Source organism: Morone saxatilis, unplaced genomic scaffold (assembly GCF_004916995.1).
Source record: "Morone saxatilis isolate NCDOM2014 unplaced genomic scaffold, NCSU_SB_2.0 Contig7, whole genome shotgun sequence".
Classification (NCBI taxonomy): domain Eukaryota; kingdom Metazoa; phylum Chordata; class Actinopteri; family Moronidae; genus Morone; species Morone saxatilis.
In genome coordinates, this window is record NW_023340246.1 from 17,659,353 (window position 1) to 17,675,637 (window position 16,285).

At 40.9% G+C, this 16,285-nt stretch overlaps 1 protein-coding gene across 1 annotated transcript in view; it reads left to right on the forward strand.

Annotated features, from left to right (window-relative positions):
• Positions 1–16,285, forward strand: part of stxbp5a (syntaxin binding protein 5a (tomosyn)) — a 91,955-nt gene that overhangs the window by 21,658 nt on the left and 54,012 nt on the right. The window contains exons 4-5 of the mRNA XM_035679237.1: positions 14,246–14,327; positions 15,858–15,958. Of these exons, the coding sequence (XP_035535130.1) occupies positions 14,246–14,327; positions 15,858–15,958 (183 nt within the window). The remainder of the gene's footprint in view (positions 1–14,245; positions 14,328–15,857; positions 15,959–16,285) is intronic.

Sequence of the window (16,285 nt, forward strand, 5' to 3'; positions counted from 1 at the left end):
CACCAGTTTCTGAGGTGTTAGTATACAGTCAGTCAAGTGTTACTGCACGGCTGGCAATATACTGACTCTTGCTGCGCTGGCATCTTACAGGCACCTGTCCTTGAAAGTAGGACCTGGCTCTGCATTGGTTGTTGGCACATTGAAACATATTAGAGGCCAACAGTGGCTAATCTCCCGTGGTCCTACCTTTGAAAAGATTTGTTTGATATCAGTGCCAGAGGGCTGATGTGTTGTGCGTGTTGTGTCAAGAGAGAGAGAAGGGATGAAAACCATGCACAGCCCACGAGACACCAACAGACACAGCACACACCACAACAACACGGCGCACACATACACGCAGTGCAGTTCACTTTGATTGCTTTGAGTGTTGGGAATATGGTGCTGATAGCTCCAGGAACAGGCTTAATGACTGTGTTGGTTTGTAAAATGTTTTTAGCTTTGTAAATGATGCAACGTTCATTTTAATGCGCCTGTTTCTCACTATCTGACCAACTACACTTCCAATGCAGTAGTACAGTAGAGTACTGGCCCTTGCCTAATTAGGATTAGATTAACAGATGTGTTTGATGAGAAAGCTCCTCAGTCCGGATGCATTTCATTGCCTTTGGAGCTTGTATTAAAACAAAGACTCATGATCTCGCAGTGTGAATGTGTTAAAGGTTAATTTGGCTTTAAGTTACATTCTAATCAAACATTTTCCTCCGTTCCACTTTGAGAGGGTAATACATAAAGCCATCTAAATGCATATGCTGGCTCCCATTTGCCACATCCATTATTCATAGACAGGAGGAAACCCAGTCACAGACTTTTAAGTCTGCAGTTGCTTGTGTCTTTCTCCAAATCTCTTTCCCTCTTTTTCTCCCTCTTCTCTCTGTATATAGCCAAACCATGTTCCTCCTTAAATTATTCTCAACCGTGTCACTTTTTTTTGTCCATTTGGGTTTTGTCTTTCAAACTGTTAATTGTTTTCTCTCCCTCTTTTTCTACCCCTCAGCCTTATAGTATCTTTTGTGTCAGTCCTTAAATCTCTCACCGTGTAAGGCAGACATTTATCGTAATTGGGTGGAGCATAAAAGCCTTGCAAGTCAGAGACAAATATTACATTTATATTTTATATATGTAGTACAAGCATTTCATCTGGACTCGTCCTTTAAATGCCTCCTCACTCTCCCCGTCCACCATATCCGATAATAGGCATGTATCGCTGTAAAACGTTATGTTTACATGGCAGAATTGATCAGATGTCCGGGAGAGTTTTATACCTGGCCCTGCTGTCGTTACATACCCCATTGTTTGGTCTTTCTGATAGTCTGTTTATAGATCTGTTTTCATAGTGAGCATATCAATATGTGCAATCCAATGACAACAGTGGGCTGAATGTGTGAGGTGAGAAAGAGGAATAAGATATGTGTGCAAAGTAATTACAAGTATCCCTCTGGGGACCTAGCAGGTCCGTGGTTCATGTTTCATTTATACAATAGATTTAGCTTGTTACATAAGAAATTAGATGAAAAGCTCTGACAATCTAAAAATAAGTGTATGAGCCTTTAGTTTTAATTTAAGTGTTAAGATCGTCATAGTTGAAGTAAATTGTTTTCTTAATGAGATACATAGTATCTTAATGAGTTATTGTTTGGAGGAATTTGAAACCATAGTGCAGTTCTGTGAATAGTTGGATAAAGAGTGCCAATATTATTAAAAGGTTAGTAATTATTGCCCAAATTATAGCCAGTAAACTTTTCTAGTCTTAGAACACCAACAAAAGTCTCATGACCCACAACTTTACTCAGTTTTCAGTGGCAGCGGTAGTAAACTGACTATATCCTACGTGCCAACCCAGCACCAAACAGCAGACAGGCAAAGTTAGCGACTAGTTGGTGAACATAGTGGGAAGAGCTGATGGAGACCTAAACAGAGCTAAAAGGACAGTGAATTTTAGACTTACAGTTGTCAAATGGCCAGAAACATGACTCAAAATGAATACAAAAGTTGCTGTCCACCAAACAATCTGTTAATGCTGGTTTAACATCAAAAGGCTCAACACAGGAGGCACCAATACCAACAGATATTTAGTCTTGATCCATTTTTTCCTGTGACTTCTCTATTCATATTCATGACAGATGATAGATGATAAGCACTGGAAAGTAAAGAAAGGCAGTAAGCAGGGAAAGTAGTTCAGGTGGGATTTAATCTGAGGCCAGCAGGTGAACACGTGGCTCCAGAGGAGACAGAACCAACTCACTCTCCTTTGCTACATGATAGATGATATCTGTTATGGTCTCCAGCACAGTACTGATGTGTTTGGTTGTGTTGCTAACTTGTGAAGTTCTTTGCCCTCCGGTCTGAATGTTACTCACACACACAGAAACATACCGTTTTTCCATTAGTCTGGGTCGTTCCCCTTTAGCCATGCTGTGCTGAGCCAAGTCGTGATGACATGTGTTTCCACTTCGGGTTGCAGCAGCATACTGCTGCCATGGTAGACTCATCTGAAAATGTATGCTTATCATACTGTTTACATTTGCTTTTTTTAACAGGGGGGTGTGGCCCAATGGGAGAACCTTATTAATAAAAAGACTTGTTCTTTTAAGTAACCTGCTATATGGGCTATATAGTTTAGAGAACATTATAGATACTTGGCAAAACTGACAAAAGAGCTGTCTGCTATTCAACACCACGGGCAGTGCCGTGGATTTATCAACACTCAGCACAGTTAGGCTTCTGATATTTCAGAACCACAGTTGGGGCCATCTAATTTGCCCAAACCTCAGTCAGATAAAGGATTAATGAGTCAGCAAGACTAGACATATTCAATAAAACAGAATTAAAATTCAAAGAGGTCCAGTTAGAGAAAATCTCCTGAAGCAAAGGTCCAGAACATCATAATGTCTCACTTGCATTATGAATGATTCAGTGCCATATCTATTAAAGTAGCCTATAGTGATATCAACGTCTGTATGTGCAGTAGTCAACAAGTCCTCTAATAATAGATAAATGTTCTTTTCTCATTCCAAGTTTAAATGGCTCCATTTAGAAATGAAATACATGACGGAGAGCTTTTGAAAAATGCGCATTGTGAAATTAAGTGCTTAATCTCCATCTTTCCTTCTTATATCCCACTCCCCCACTTTCTCTTGTTCAGTGAGAGAAGTGAGCTCTAGCTCAGTTTTCATATTGAACTGAAGGGATAATGAATGATAAATAAAACTGGAAAATAGAATTGGTTGACACTGTTACAACGTTCAATGAATGCAATCGGTCTGTGAGGTTCCGGGTCTGCAAAACCAGTACTGTAAAGGCTACAAAAGCTGCACCAGTTAAAATAGAAATGCACTGTCAAAATTGAATAATTCTCAATAATTTATTGGTTACAGGTCCAGGTCAGGATAGGACGGCATCTGACGGTCCGCGATCTGCCCATCAGTGACGTGGGTGGGGATTGGAGATAAATTAGGAAAATATCAGACTCACCAAACATCTATTTTTCAGTGTTTATTTTTTGGTTAAATAACGGGCTTGTGGGACTGTCCTGATTTAGCCCCAAAAATGCCTGTGGACGCTGAAAGGTTGTACGAGTTACTGGGTGTAGAAGCTGAAACTTAAAACTACAGTAAAGTTGGAAATCAGAGGGCAGATTTGATGTAGACTGCAGAGTGCGTTGAGAGTTTCTGCTTCTGTTACAGTTCATGCTGTAATTGGCCAAGTGGGGTTCAGAGCGCTACCGTGTTAGCAGCAGATGGAGCCGGTGTTCTTGCACTCGTCCATGGGCCAGGACTCATGTTTAATACATAGTCACCTTGTACCCGGCTGATGTGCGCTATGGGAGATATGAACGTAACAATGAGCACACAAACTGGGTGTGTGAATTGTACATTGATATTAGATTTTCTCTACTAGACTTAATTCCTGTGAAAAACACATACATTGCTACTTCTAAATGCATAAAATCAAAATTATGTCTTAGAGAATCAGTTCGGAACAGGTCACAGCAACACTAAAGTCACCTTTTAAGCTGAAATTAGAGCCACTTGTCTATTGCGGACCTTGTTGTTTAGCTCCATCGCCTGTGGAAACATAATCCTTTAACTGGTTTTGCATTGCTATCACAACAGCAGAACTTATGATTTCTGCTGCTGTCTTTCACACTCATGTAAATGAGACTATTAAACGGTTTGACAGTTGCAGTAGCCTAACTAAAATTCACACGTCTGTCCTATCCAAGATGATCAGGGTAGAGAAATGTCCAACATTGTCATACAATTAATATTCTTCTATTCTTTCTATGTTCTGTTCATCCACTATCTGTCCCTCTCTGGTGAGTTCATCCACTTCCTCTTTCTTATCTCACTCTATTTCTCTTCCCTCCCCCTGTCTCATTTTTTAAAATCTCTTCCTCCCTTTTTGTCTCTATATCTCTCATTTTCTCTCCTATGCTATGCATGTTTTTGCAGGAGGGTTTGGCCACAAGCTGTTCTGCTGACTCAACATTTGTTCCTTCATAGTTTTCCCCTTCACTCCCTCCCGCTTCCCTTCTGTCTCATCCTCGCTCCGTCTCTGCTCCCACCCTCCCTTCTTCTTTCCCGCCTTCGATCCCTGCAGCCTGTGAATTTCCGAACCTTGTTCCCTGCTTTTATTCAGTCCCTTCTCCCTCCCACCCTCCGCTCATCTCTTTTCAGACATTTGCCGCACAGTGGCCGTACAGTAGCTCAGTGTTGAGTTGTCCTGCTAAAATTAGATGATGTCCTGGCTTATTAACACCCTACTACTGGGCAGAAATGGCCATGCTCCAGAAACCAACAATCCACATTATCCCTACAGCAATGGGGTAGGGGTGGGGGGATACTGTGTGTCACCACTGTGCCCGCCTCGCCTGTGCTGGCTCAGGCCCAGACTAATTCGTAGACAATGTTTCTTAATAAAGCCGTGCTTCTAGTACAACTGGCTACATAGCCTTTTGTTTTTCAGCATTGTGCCTCATTGTAAACTTCACAGGTCAGTGAGGGAGACTATAAGACAGAATGGTAGCTAGTCTGTGTATTATTTTGACGGCAATAAACTACCCACAGTAACTAAATCAAGTGAAAAATGGTCTGTACAGTGTCATTAAGATCACACATGCATGTCGGTTACGTCAGATTTTGTAGACGCGTGGAACCCGCCAGTGCAGTCCTCATTTTGTAGCATCTTTCCGCCACTTATCAGCTGGCCACCTGCAAACTATAAGAGCAGGCCCTAATTTTTCATCTGAATTTGGATTACTGCAATGTTGAACTGTGCACCTCAGCAAATGGTTATTGTCAAGAATGTCATCTAGATGAATCTTGGGGACAGGGGTTCTAAAAGATGTGTGTGTGTGTGTGTGTGTGTGTGTGTGTATCGCAATGCTTTCCAAGGTGAGTGTGTGGAAGCTGAGGCAGCGACAAATACTCAGCGGCTCCATCGCAGTTTAATTGTTTGCCTGCATAATAAATCAAATGTGTCAGGGGATATTATTTATACAAGGGCTGTGTTAAACAAATGAATCACCAGTTTGCTCAACTCTAGGTTTTTCTTGGTGTGTGCAGCTGTGTATCAGCGCCTGCGGATTGTGTTTGTGTGTTATTTGCTCGCATTTCTGTGTGATTGCATGACAATACTCATGCTGTCTTTTTTTCCGTGTGTGATTCTAATATTCATGAGGGAGCATGAATCTCATCGCTTCCTCACGCTTTCGGTCATTGATGTATTTGTTGCTATCTGAATGCTCTGGCAGTGGGAGGGGAAAGGAAAACACATTTACACAAATAACTCTTAGGGTCCCCTTTAGAGCTAGAAGCCTCTAAAAGTCAGAGGGTGAAGACCTGCGTCCAGAGAGCTTTTTAAGCTTGCAGTGTGCACCAGCAACTTGGTAGGATGCTACTCATTGTTCCTGCTGTTGCTAAGCGACAACTGAAAACCTGTTTAAAGCAGATTTTTGCTCAAGTTGAGACGTTTTCAAATTTCACTGACCTTTGTGCTGCTCAGCAAAAAAAAATGCCCTGCACTGACCCTCTCTGTCCGGAGCATGTGTTTTTTTTTTTTTCATCTGAACCAAGAAAACCATGTCAGCATTGTAAACAGAGCTCCCTGGTGCGCACACAGGATATGCTTTCATTTCTACAGAAGAGACAGAAAAAATATAGAGCATTGTTGATCTGAGGCAATACATTTCCAAACGTATGTTTTGTGCCTGGAAGAAAACATGGGGGCTATTAATTAACTGATGCATTAAAAAGCATTTAGAATATAGTTGTCCCTTTAAATTATGCACCTCAAAAAGCTATTATTAAAGAATACAAAAAAGAAAACATCATCAAATATGCCAAGTCAGGATAGAGCGACAAAAAAAGGCTGACTTAAGGAAGGCAGAGCTAAGTGCCTGGGAATAGCTGAGTGCCGGCCACAGCGCAGGGCTGGATCATGGCCTGAAGGAACGGAGATGCAGCTCCCTCAGCAGCCTTAAAATTTGATGCAAACAGCCGCAGGCAGCCGGAGGGAGGGCAGGATATGGGTGACATGGGAGCGTTCAGGCAGGTTCAGGTCAAGGTGGGCTGCAGCATTATGGATGATTTGCAGGTTATGACCTCCAAATGGGAGCTGATTAATGTTTGGACGAGCAGCTGAGCCAAGTCCTTTGCGGCTGTGGTGGGGGTCTCTGCAAGATTGTTGTTTCTCCAGGCTTATTACTGTATTGTTTCCTTGCTTTCTTGTTGTGGAGGCATTTTCTCGTCCCTTTTCCTGTCTTGCCCCTATCCTCCTCATTTTTTTTTCTATATTTCATTACTTCGACTACTATTTTTGTATTGCCTCCCTTCCATTCCTTCCGTTTTCTGCCTCACAACTTCCATCGCCTCATTGCTGTCTCTGGGTCCAGTGCGGTGCAGCCTGTTCCCCGTGGTCCCGCCTCCCCCCTGGCAGAGTGATGTATGAGTGGCTAGCTTTGACGTCACTTCAGGCCCAACGTCATAGCAACTCAGCGCTCACAGGCTTGGTCTTTCTGGTGCTTTCTTTCAGTCCCTCTCCCTTATTCCTTCTCCTCTTTATCCTCCATCAATCACTTCTCTCTTCTTCTGTTTTCTCTTCCTCTGTGATATCTCCTCTCTTTTACCATTTCCCCTTCTCCACATCCATTTCTTTATCTTGTCTATCATTTTTCATTGCTCTGGCTCATGCTAAAACGTAGTCTTGCCTCTCCTCTTTGTCCACCCTCCGTCTTGTTCCCACCCTTCTGGTGCTTTCTATTCTCGTCTAAAGCTCCATCCTCTTCTCCACTTTTCTATTTATTCCTCTCGCAGACACACAAATATAGAGAGGCATGGCATGTTTGAGGTAAGCAGACGAGCAGCAAGCCTGCCCTTCTCTCATGTGAAATACAGGCTCATCCCTATTCAATTACACTTATCAAGATCAGCTCTATTCCTGGATAACATGGTTTTATAAAACCTGCAGTCTGTTTCCCACTGTACTCAGCCAGTTCGCTCTATGACAACTTTGCTGTGCCAGATGCCCAGTGACTCACCTTTTATTTTTGAGGAAAGTTGCCCGTGGCTTTGACAAAAATAAATACGAGCGGTATAAAAGTGAATTATCAGTCAACTTTGACTTGCAGAATAGCTCGGGAAAATTTCATCGGACCTGACAGGACGTGAAGCTGACCCACTTTCTGCTTTCGCTCTCCGTCTTCCTCTCTTTTCCTGTTTTCTTGTCTCGCTCCTGACGCTGCCTGCAGTCAGTCCGTCCACTTTTTTTTTTGCGTCTGTGCAGTGTGGTGAGAGGGCCGCAGACCGGGATGGAGAGACCTTGCTTGGTTAAAATGGTATGAGGATTGCTCTTGTCAGTAACTGTGACACATCTCCTACTGAGCCTGTCCCATGTGGACGGAGCCGAGGCACTGCGGAGTAACTTTGGGTCATGTTTGTTAAAATACTGGAAGAAATGCGACTATGGCAACTGAGATGTCGAGGAACTTTTCTTGTAAAGTGAAACATGTCATTTTATGATTCGGGAAAGGTCATGTACAGATTCTTTTTACGGTTTATTTTTGCTTTCTGGCATTTGTAGTGCTCTGAAGACTTGGATGGAAGATTTTTGTTCAGCAGTACGATATCACTTGTCAGTCACAGTGTGACCAGTAATATGACATCTTTTTATTTCCATTCCCATATTGCTATTTTTATTCCAAACAGTGTTGCCTCTGCATAACAGGATAACAAAATAAAACTGATCACTTTGTCTGCACATGAAGATTTTTCCAGGTCTATGAACATGTTTTCCCCTCAGAAAATACTGTGGGAAAAATGCATTAATGCATTCCATTTGGTTCAAGGTTCATAAAAAAAGTATAATCATGTTCATTTCTTCTATTGTCTTTCTGTCTCGAATGCTGTGAAATATTTTGTAAATGTTGTTATACCATGTCAAAAGCCAATGATGTGAAAACAACCCACTGAAATTGAAGTTATTTTATTTCCCTGCCTGGCGTGAAATCGAGGCAAAGACACACTGCCAGAGGAAACGTATTTTATAGGAAACACATTTTGACACAACGGTGGTAAATAGCTGCCCAGTGCTGGAGGTTTAAAAAAAACAAATGTAACAGCTTTCATGCACTGGGTAAAGATTGAATTACCATCAGATATTGAAAGCAGCAGAAAGGGAATTCAAATAAATAACACAGACAGAGTTTACTTTTAAGATGGAGTGGTCCTTTTTCTGGTCACACGGTATGATAATGTTTTATTATTATGCCATTTGTTATCATCTTGTTTGTCATCAAATTAATACAAATAAGAAAGTATTGATTAACAATCCATTTGTAAACAATGTATAAATAATTTGTTATGCGAACTTAACTTGGATATTCAGTCCGACTCAATAGATGTTAAATGCTCAGATAAGCGTTCCTACTGGCTACTACTGTACTGTAACATTTTGGTGAAAGTCCACAAAAAAAACTTTCTAGAGAGAGTAGTATACTATATAGTAATAGATTAATATACAGCAGTGGCTCCAAAATTGAATGTTTGATAAATTATTTGTTCAACGTAAAAGAATCATGATCAATAGTCAAGTATCCATTAAAATGTAAGGTCAAAGTATGTCCACTAAAAGTTTTTGCCTCTGACAGGTTCAAAATGTTACTCTGTGTCTGAAAACATTACGGATCTTTACAGAGATAGACCTTGATTATCCAGAAACAGCTGTAATATTGCTATCCCTTGCCACCAAGTCCATAGACAAAAAAGTTTTTTTTTTTACCAGGCATATCATTGAAACATCATAACTTAATTCAAAGTGGACAGAAACAAAATAAAACTACACCAACAGCTGTGATACCAGTATCCCTTGCCACCAAGTCCATAAGCAGAAAATTTAATTTTACCTAGCATATCATTGTAACATCATAACTTCATTTAAAGTGGGCAGAAACAAAATAAAACTTACCAAATCAGTTTTTGTTCCAACAATCACCAACTCTGGTTTGGTTGAAATAAATCCTTAATTCGCAGAAATAGATGAGAAGAGCAGCAGTTTTAGTCACCCTGCTCAGCTGCACACGGAGCAGACCGGCTATGTAGACAAACCAGAGAGCGGCTGGGATAACAACACAGGCAAAGAGTGTGTGACGTCATTCTCTGTTTAGGATGCCATAACATGATTTTTACATACAAAATAGTTGTTTTCTGCTATGTTAATGTTTAAAATGTCATATATATAACCTTTAAGGAAGAAGAGGTCACAATGAGATGACATAATTAAAAAAAAATTCTAAGTGCGTATTTCTTAATATTATCATCTACTTTTTCATACATTTTCAGCATTTTCACTGATGTTGTTTTATGCACAAATTGAAAATGGGGCATGTTCTATATAAATTATAAACTATTCTGCAAGTAATAGTGTCTGTCAGTATGTACATGTAAAGAGAGGGATGCAGAGCACGGCTTTACTACAACTAAGTTACTACTGAAATTCAGTCCGTGGCCAAAGTCTGTGCATGCCACTTTGAATTGAAGCTGAGTTTTTTTCCCCATTGGATTCAATGTCTTGTTGTGGCCTGCTGCATTTTTATGATAATTATTATGGAAGCATTCTTTTGAAACATGAACAAAAGCCAGTTTTCCCTCTTTGATGGTTTGAATTTATTTTGCAGGATGTTTTTATGATCTCGTCTGTGTCGGTGTGTATGTACGCTTCATGATAATGTGCTTGTGGGATGGCTGCCTCTCTTCAGAGAGAAGGCAATGTGAGCAGTTTAAAAAGCACAACCTTAAATCCATCCCTCTCTTTCTGAGGCCCTGGAAGATTTGGTTGCCAGGCAACATTAGGAAAGAGTTTTCAATTAATTCATTTTGAGTTAGATTGACTGTCCTGTCGCCGGGCCCAAACCACGCTGACTAACACCAAACAGGTAGTGTCGCATGTACAAAGGTTACACAGAAAAGGGCTGTTCAATAGCTTTCTGTGCAGAGATGAAACACAAACTAAACAAACATTCAGTTGCACGTGTGTTGTTTAAGTTTAGTTCACTCTTTCCTCAATTTAGGGAACAATCATTAACTTACTGTAGATCAGTTTCCCCACGGTTTCTGAAGACAAACAGCCTGCTCCAGTGATTACCTTCATGTACAAGCAGTAATTTAATTGACACTTCAAGGTGGTAGACTATTTTCTTATACTTTGGCAAACAGCAACGGCACAGGCGCCACTTTCTCTCTCATCACTTTCCCATACTGAGCTCGGAAACAATTAGAAAAAACACAATTAAGGCTTTCAGGCATACCGTACATTATGATCCTCATTAAATGAGCTGATCTAAGCTCGCTCTCCCTTACTTGCACATTTTGACCTACATGGACATCAGTGTCCATCTCCAAGTCTGTGACAGTTAAGCCAGCAGCAGTGTCCTGGAGGATCACAGCCATACTAGTTCAAGTGGAGAGAGCATTTGGGTCCTCTGTTCTCATCCACTGGCTGTGACAGTGATTTGGTATGCACTGATGAGTTTTTTTGCCCCTCTCTTATAGTCACAATACTGTGGTTTGTTTTAATTTCTTGCAGTGTGCGAAGCTCTAAACTTTAAATGTTCATTGCAGCAGCGACCTTCTGTCACTTTCCATATTTAACTTTGTTTGAAACTTTTATTTTGAACCTCCTCTATACGGTCTCTGACAGTTGGTGAAGTTGCACAGTTGCACCCTAATCTCGGTTTGATTTCTTGATGACTAACTATTCACATTGTCATTTTCAAGTGATCAGCTTGGGTTTATGTGTTCAGGCAACACTGACCCATCTGCTTTGCTCACTGTGGTAACACTCGAGGCATACATAATGATGGAACCAAATCAGCAAGAATGCACATCCTCTCAGTGATCACACAATAGAGATTTATAGTTACAATTGACTTCTTTAATCAAAAGGAAAATGGAAGAATCTAAATTCTCCTCTATTAGTTTCCAGGATACCGCTTAGTTGAAATTAAATAACACATAAAGTGGCCTTAAAATAAAAGCAAGGTAGTAGAATTTGGGATTTGGCTGCTTAACTGAAAATCTGGTACAGGGTTGCTTCCCTTTCCATATAGATTTTGAGACAAATGAGTGAACTTTTAGGCCAGCTCTGCTTCCTACATATAGATCCCATGCAGTGTTTGTTTAGGAGATTACTTTCAGGGGTCTTAAGTGGAGTGAGAACCTAAGATCTTGAGGGGTTTATTGAGGGTCAGAGTGGTAGCTAGTGGACATAAAGAGTTTCAAGCTTTTGAGGCTAAGCTATCCACATCACGGTGGGTACTGACTCCTATGTCATATAGGGGAAGATGGTGATAATCATTGACTGGTGCCCTTCCTTTGTCATAGTTTAGGTCTGTTCAATCTTCCTGGGGGGCTTACTGACTGAAATCCAGAGGAGCTGGTAGATTTCTTTTGGTAAAGGCATCTCTGGCTCAGAGCTGTAGTCCTTAAATTGCCTGTCCAGGAGGGGGTGTGCAAAGCTTAATCCACCTGGGGAGTTGAGGGGCAGCTTTTCAGGCAGCACAGAGGCTACTGTATCGCACTGATTTAAGACTGGCCATCAGTTCTCTCTGATAAATTTGTTTAGACTGAAGAACCATGAGTCATACTTTTATATTTTTCTCCCAAGATCCAAGGCTTGCATATATCATTTAAAACGTCCTGACTGATTTACTGCACTGACTAGATATTCACAATTGCTGTGCTTGTTAGTACAGTCCACATTCAGCTCTGTTTTAAAATCTAGCTGCTAGATGCTCCAGTATGGTCATTACCTAGTCACTAACTTTATCTGCCATTTGGTGCTAATCAGGTAGTGCTCAGTGGGTTTTCTTGCTGTTAACAGCTGCCTGCTGCGTTTGAAAACAATTCTGGTGAGAGTTAACTAAAACAGTAAAGTTATGTAGCATAAAACCTGCAGAGTTGGGTGATATTATTAGTGGGTGCATTACTATGAGCTCCATTTCATTTACACATAATAATTTGATCCATTGTTATTATAAAAATATTGATTATAGCAGCTTTAAGCACAGCTGTGCCTTCACGCAGCACCTTGAATTCAAATGTAACTATATATGAAATAGTAGCCACTGAATGGAGATTAATGTATTGGACCAAAGAATGCAAACTGTGAAGAGAATTCTGCACAGGATGAGCTGAAAGCATTTGGCTGGAGAAAAACAAGGTGTGTGGTGCTGGCTCCGTTGATGTGGTGGCTTTATTCATTGGGATGGTCACAACAACACACCTCAGGAATGATTACATGCATTACACCCTAATAAATTACACTGGGGCCTGTCTCGGGGCTGAAGGCGCAGTGTGCACTGTGGCAGAGGAGGACTTGATTATTGGTGTTTGAATTAGGTTTTTAGGTGGGCTCTGCTCGCTCTGTTGCTGTTGCTACCATTGTCATTACCAACATGAGATGTCTTTTCCGCTTAATGGTTAATTAAAGGAATATGCCTTCCCATCTGCATTTCTCTATCTGCCTTCTCTGTGTTTCTATGTAGATGCATTTTATAATGTGACTAATCTGTATTCAGAAGTCACTGCATAGTTCAAACTGTGTTTTAGTTGGATACCTCTGCAGGCAATTTACAGTAGCTGGTCACTACCCCCTTACAGCACGCACACACACACACACACTACACACACACTAATGATGAGCAATAGTGACGTCCCCAGGGTGTTACACCTCTATGTGCCCCCTGCATGAAAAATTACCACCCCCCACCTCAGTCCTGACAGTCACGGGAAGAATGAATAGATATAATCAGTAAGCTCACCCATTCCCTCTCCCCAGGAAGAGAAGCTTGTTATTCTCTGTCAGCCCCTTCTCCTTCCACTCTTTCTCTCTCTTTTTTTCCAGCCCCCATCCTTCCACCCCTCTCTGCCTGTTTTCTCTCTCCTCTGCATCTTTTATCAGAGTTCTCGATCTCTGTTTAACTGTATCCTCGCTCTCTCTCCCTCCTTTCCTCCCTGCTATTATTTTCTCATCTGCTCACATAATATCCACCTCTTCTCTGCTGATTCATTATCTATATATTTGAATATCTGAACCCCCCCCCCTTCCATTTTATCCCCCTCAATCCTGTTTTTGCTGCAGCACTGCCAATGTTCCCCCGTTTTGTTTTCACTCTATTTATCTATAATCCTCGCATTCTTCAAAGTACTATTTCTGTATGACTGCAATCATCCATGTCGTTCAGTATTTCCAAACCATTATTAACACCTGAAATACATGTAGTGTTTGGTATTTGGATCCTAAGTGCCTTTATTTTAAGAACATTAGCGTATCATAAAAATAAAATGCCACCTGCTAAAACTAGGCCGTATGATTGTAGGGCACATAATAACGTGTTGAATAATTACAATATTTTCAAAAAAGAAAATGTGATTCAAAGGCTGAAGTCCTGCAACGTGGAGATCTTTCCTTGTTGTAGGTGATAAATAGGTTCAAGCTGTGTTGGAAACTAAAAATGTCACTGTAGATATTCCATTTTCCTTCCCAGCAGGTAACCAGGAAACAGATGTCATGACCTTTGAATCAGGTGTAGCGAGGAGCAAATGACCTTCAAACGCTGAGGTACTGCAGTACATTTGAAAAAAGGACACCTCATACGTGTACAGTGCATAATAGGGCTGCCCACACAAACAAAAACTAGAGAACATCCCTTTTGGTGGTACTGTATGTTCCTTGACAGAGAACCTTTCAGGTTTGGTCGTCCAGGTGTGGAGTGTTATTGTCAGCATGAGAGTGGAGCAGCCGTCATCCAACTACAGTTTCTCATCAATGAGGTAGGTAAAAAAAAACATGAGTCAGCACACTGCTTTATTACTCCAGTGAGGGATCTGCACCAGTAAGACCAGTGCTGTCTTACAAAGCCGAAGACAGGTAACACCGTGGGTAATAGGGTTATTGGAAAAAAATGAATTATTATCCTGCCCCAGTATTCCACTTTAGCCTATAAAAAAGTCCACTGTGTTGTATGTCATTTAATAAGACTTATATGCTGATTCATGAATGTTCATCCCTGGTAATCGCATTTCACACCTTAAAAATGTTCAAAAAGTATTTGCTTTTGCTTGCTGTTGTAGGGAAGGGTGTATGAGTGATCGTATTGGTAGTGTGAAGGTAACTAACTTTCCTCATTTAATCACAGTGAGATGTTCTCTTTCTTATATGCTACTATACCAAGAGTAGAATCAGTCATTTAACCAAATTCTCCAGGTACGAGTAGGGCTGGGAAACAATACTTTTTTAGTGCCCAGTACTACTATGTTCATCGCATTGAGTATTTTATGATATATATATATGAAAATTTGGGAGCTAATGCCTGGTTGCATTCAGTCATCTTCTCCTTTGACCTAATTGTGAAATCAGCAAGGTTTTCTAATTTTAGACAATATGTCATGGCCACTTAAAACAACATTAAATAGTGATGTCTTGACAACTTTGCAATATTAAAATCGAAAAAGAAACCCTTTCACCATGTAAAATTCATTTAACTCAATTTCATATGCATTATATATGCATTATATTATAAATGCAATTTTATATATGTATGGGATTTTCTGGTTTCTTTCACAGTTTTTGATCCAACCACTTGTCAATTAGACTTTATGATGCGCAAGAAACAATTTGTTGAATTTGTTACTTATTGACAGCAGTATGGAAAGTGTTTAAAAATAGTCCATCAATCTCAGTCAAAGGATATTGCATGAGAACTACATTGTATAACTTGTTTGCATTTTTAAAATCACAGATGTGAATCAACCCACAGCTCACTCAACCCTTATTAGACAATTGCCTACCAAACCTGCAGGCCACAGTGAACATTCTTTTCCCTTTTGTCAAGTGTTGATTGACAAGCTGCAAACATGCTATGAAGTATTGAATATCTACAGCACTCTCTGATTTAGATGGAAAAAAGCCATGACTTTGATTTACGTCACATTTATGAGAAATGCAGTATTTCATGCTTAGTCGTGTGTGTCAGTGCCTGTGTGACTGTGACTCAGCAGCTTAAACAAACCCTCGGCGAGATGGAGACGATTTTTAGTGCCTCCTACACGCGCACATACACTCATATATACATCTTATGAATCATCATCGCTACCTAGGAGGAAGCTGCCTGATTTAAAGTGTCCAGGGAATGGAGTCTGACTCATGCATGTCATGCTCCCAGAGAGAATGTGCAGACTATAGATATGTTTATGGACCTCTTTGGAGTTATAGCCTTCATGCATTTCAATGATGACACCTGTGTTTTTTTCTGTATGGTAAATCTTTAAACATAAAATGATATGCCCCTTCTGTTATGACAGGGAGCGCTGGTTAGTGCTCTGGCTGACGACAGTGTTCACCTGTGGAACCTGCGGCAGAAGAGACCAGCCATCCTCCACTCCCTCAAGTTCAACAAAGAGAGGTAAGAGGTGCACGAGACTGCAAATGACGAGAAAGGCCGCCTGCCAAGTGTCCATCTCACTGCCACTCTCCTCCTCTTCTTTTTCTCTGTTTCTCCTCTCCCTCCTTAATTAGGCCCTCACACTTGCTCTGGTGCGACATTAACTGTGTCCTTCCAAGCAGGGGCAGTGTCACAGTTTGCTGCCTGTGTGAACTGTTAGTTTTCGCTGACTGTCATACTGTATGCAAACAGACGGCATATCGTTTGGCAAATGTGTCGGTGCGCCTGCAGAACTGTGCACAGGGCAAAGGAGGTGATAGAGAGGCTGATGCTCTCTCTCTCTCTCTC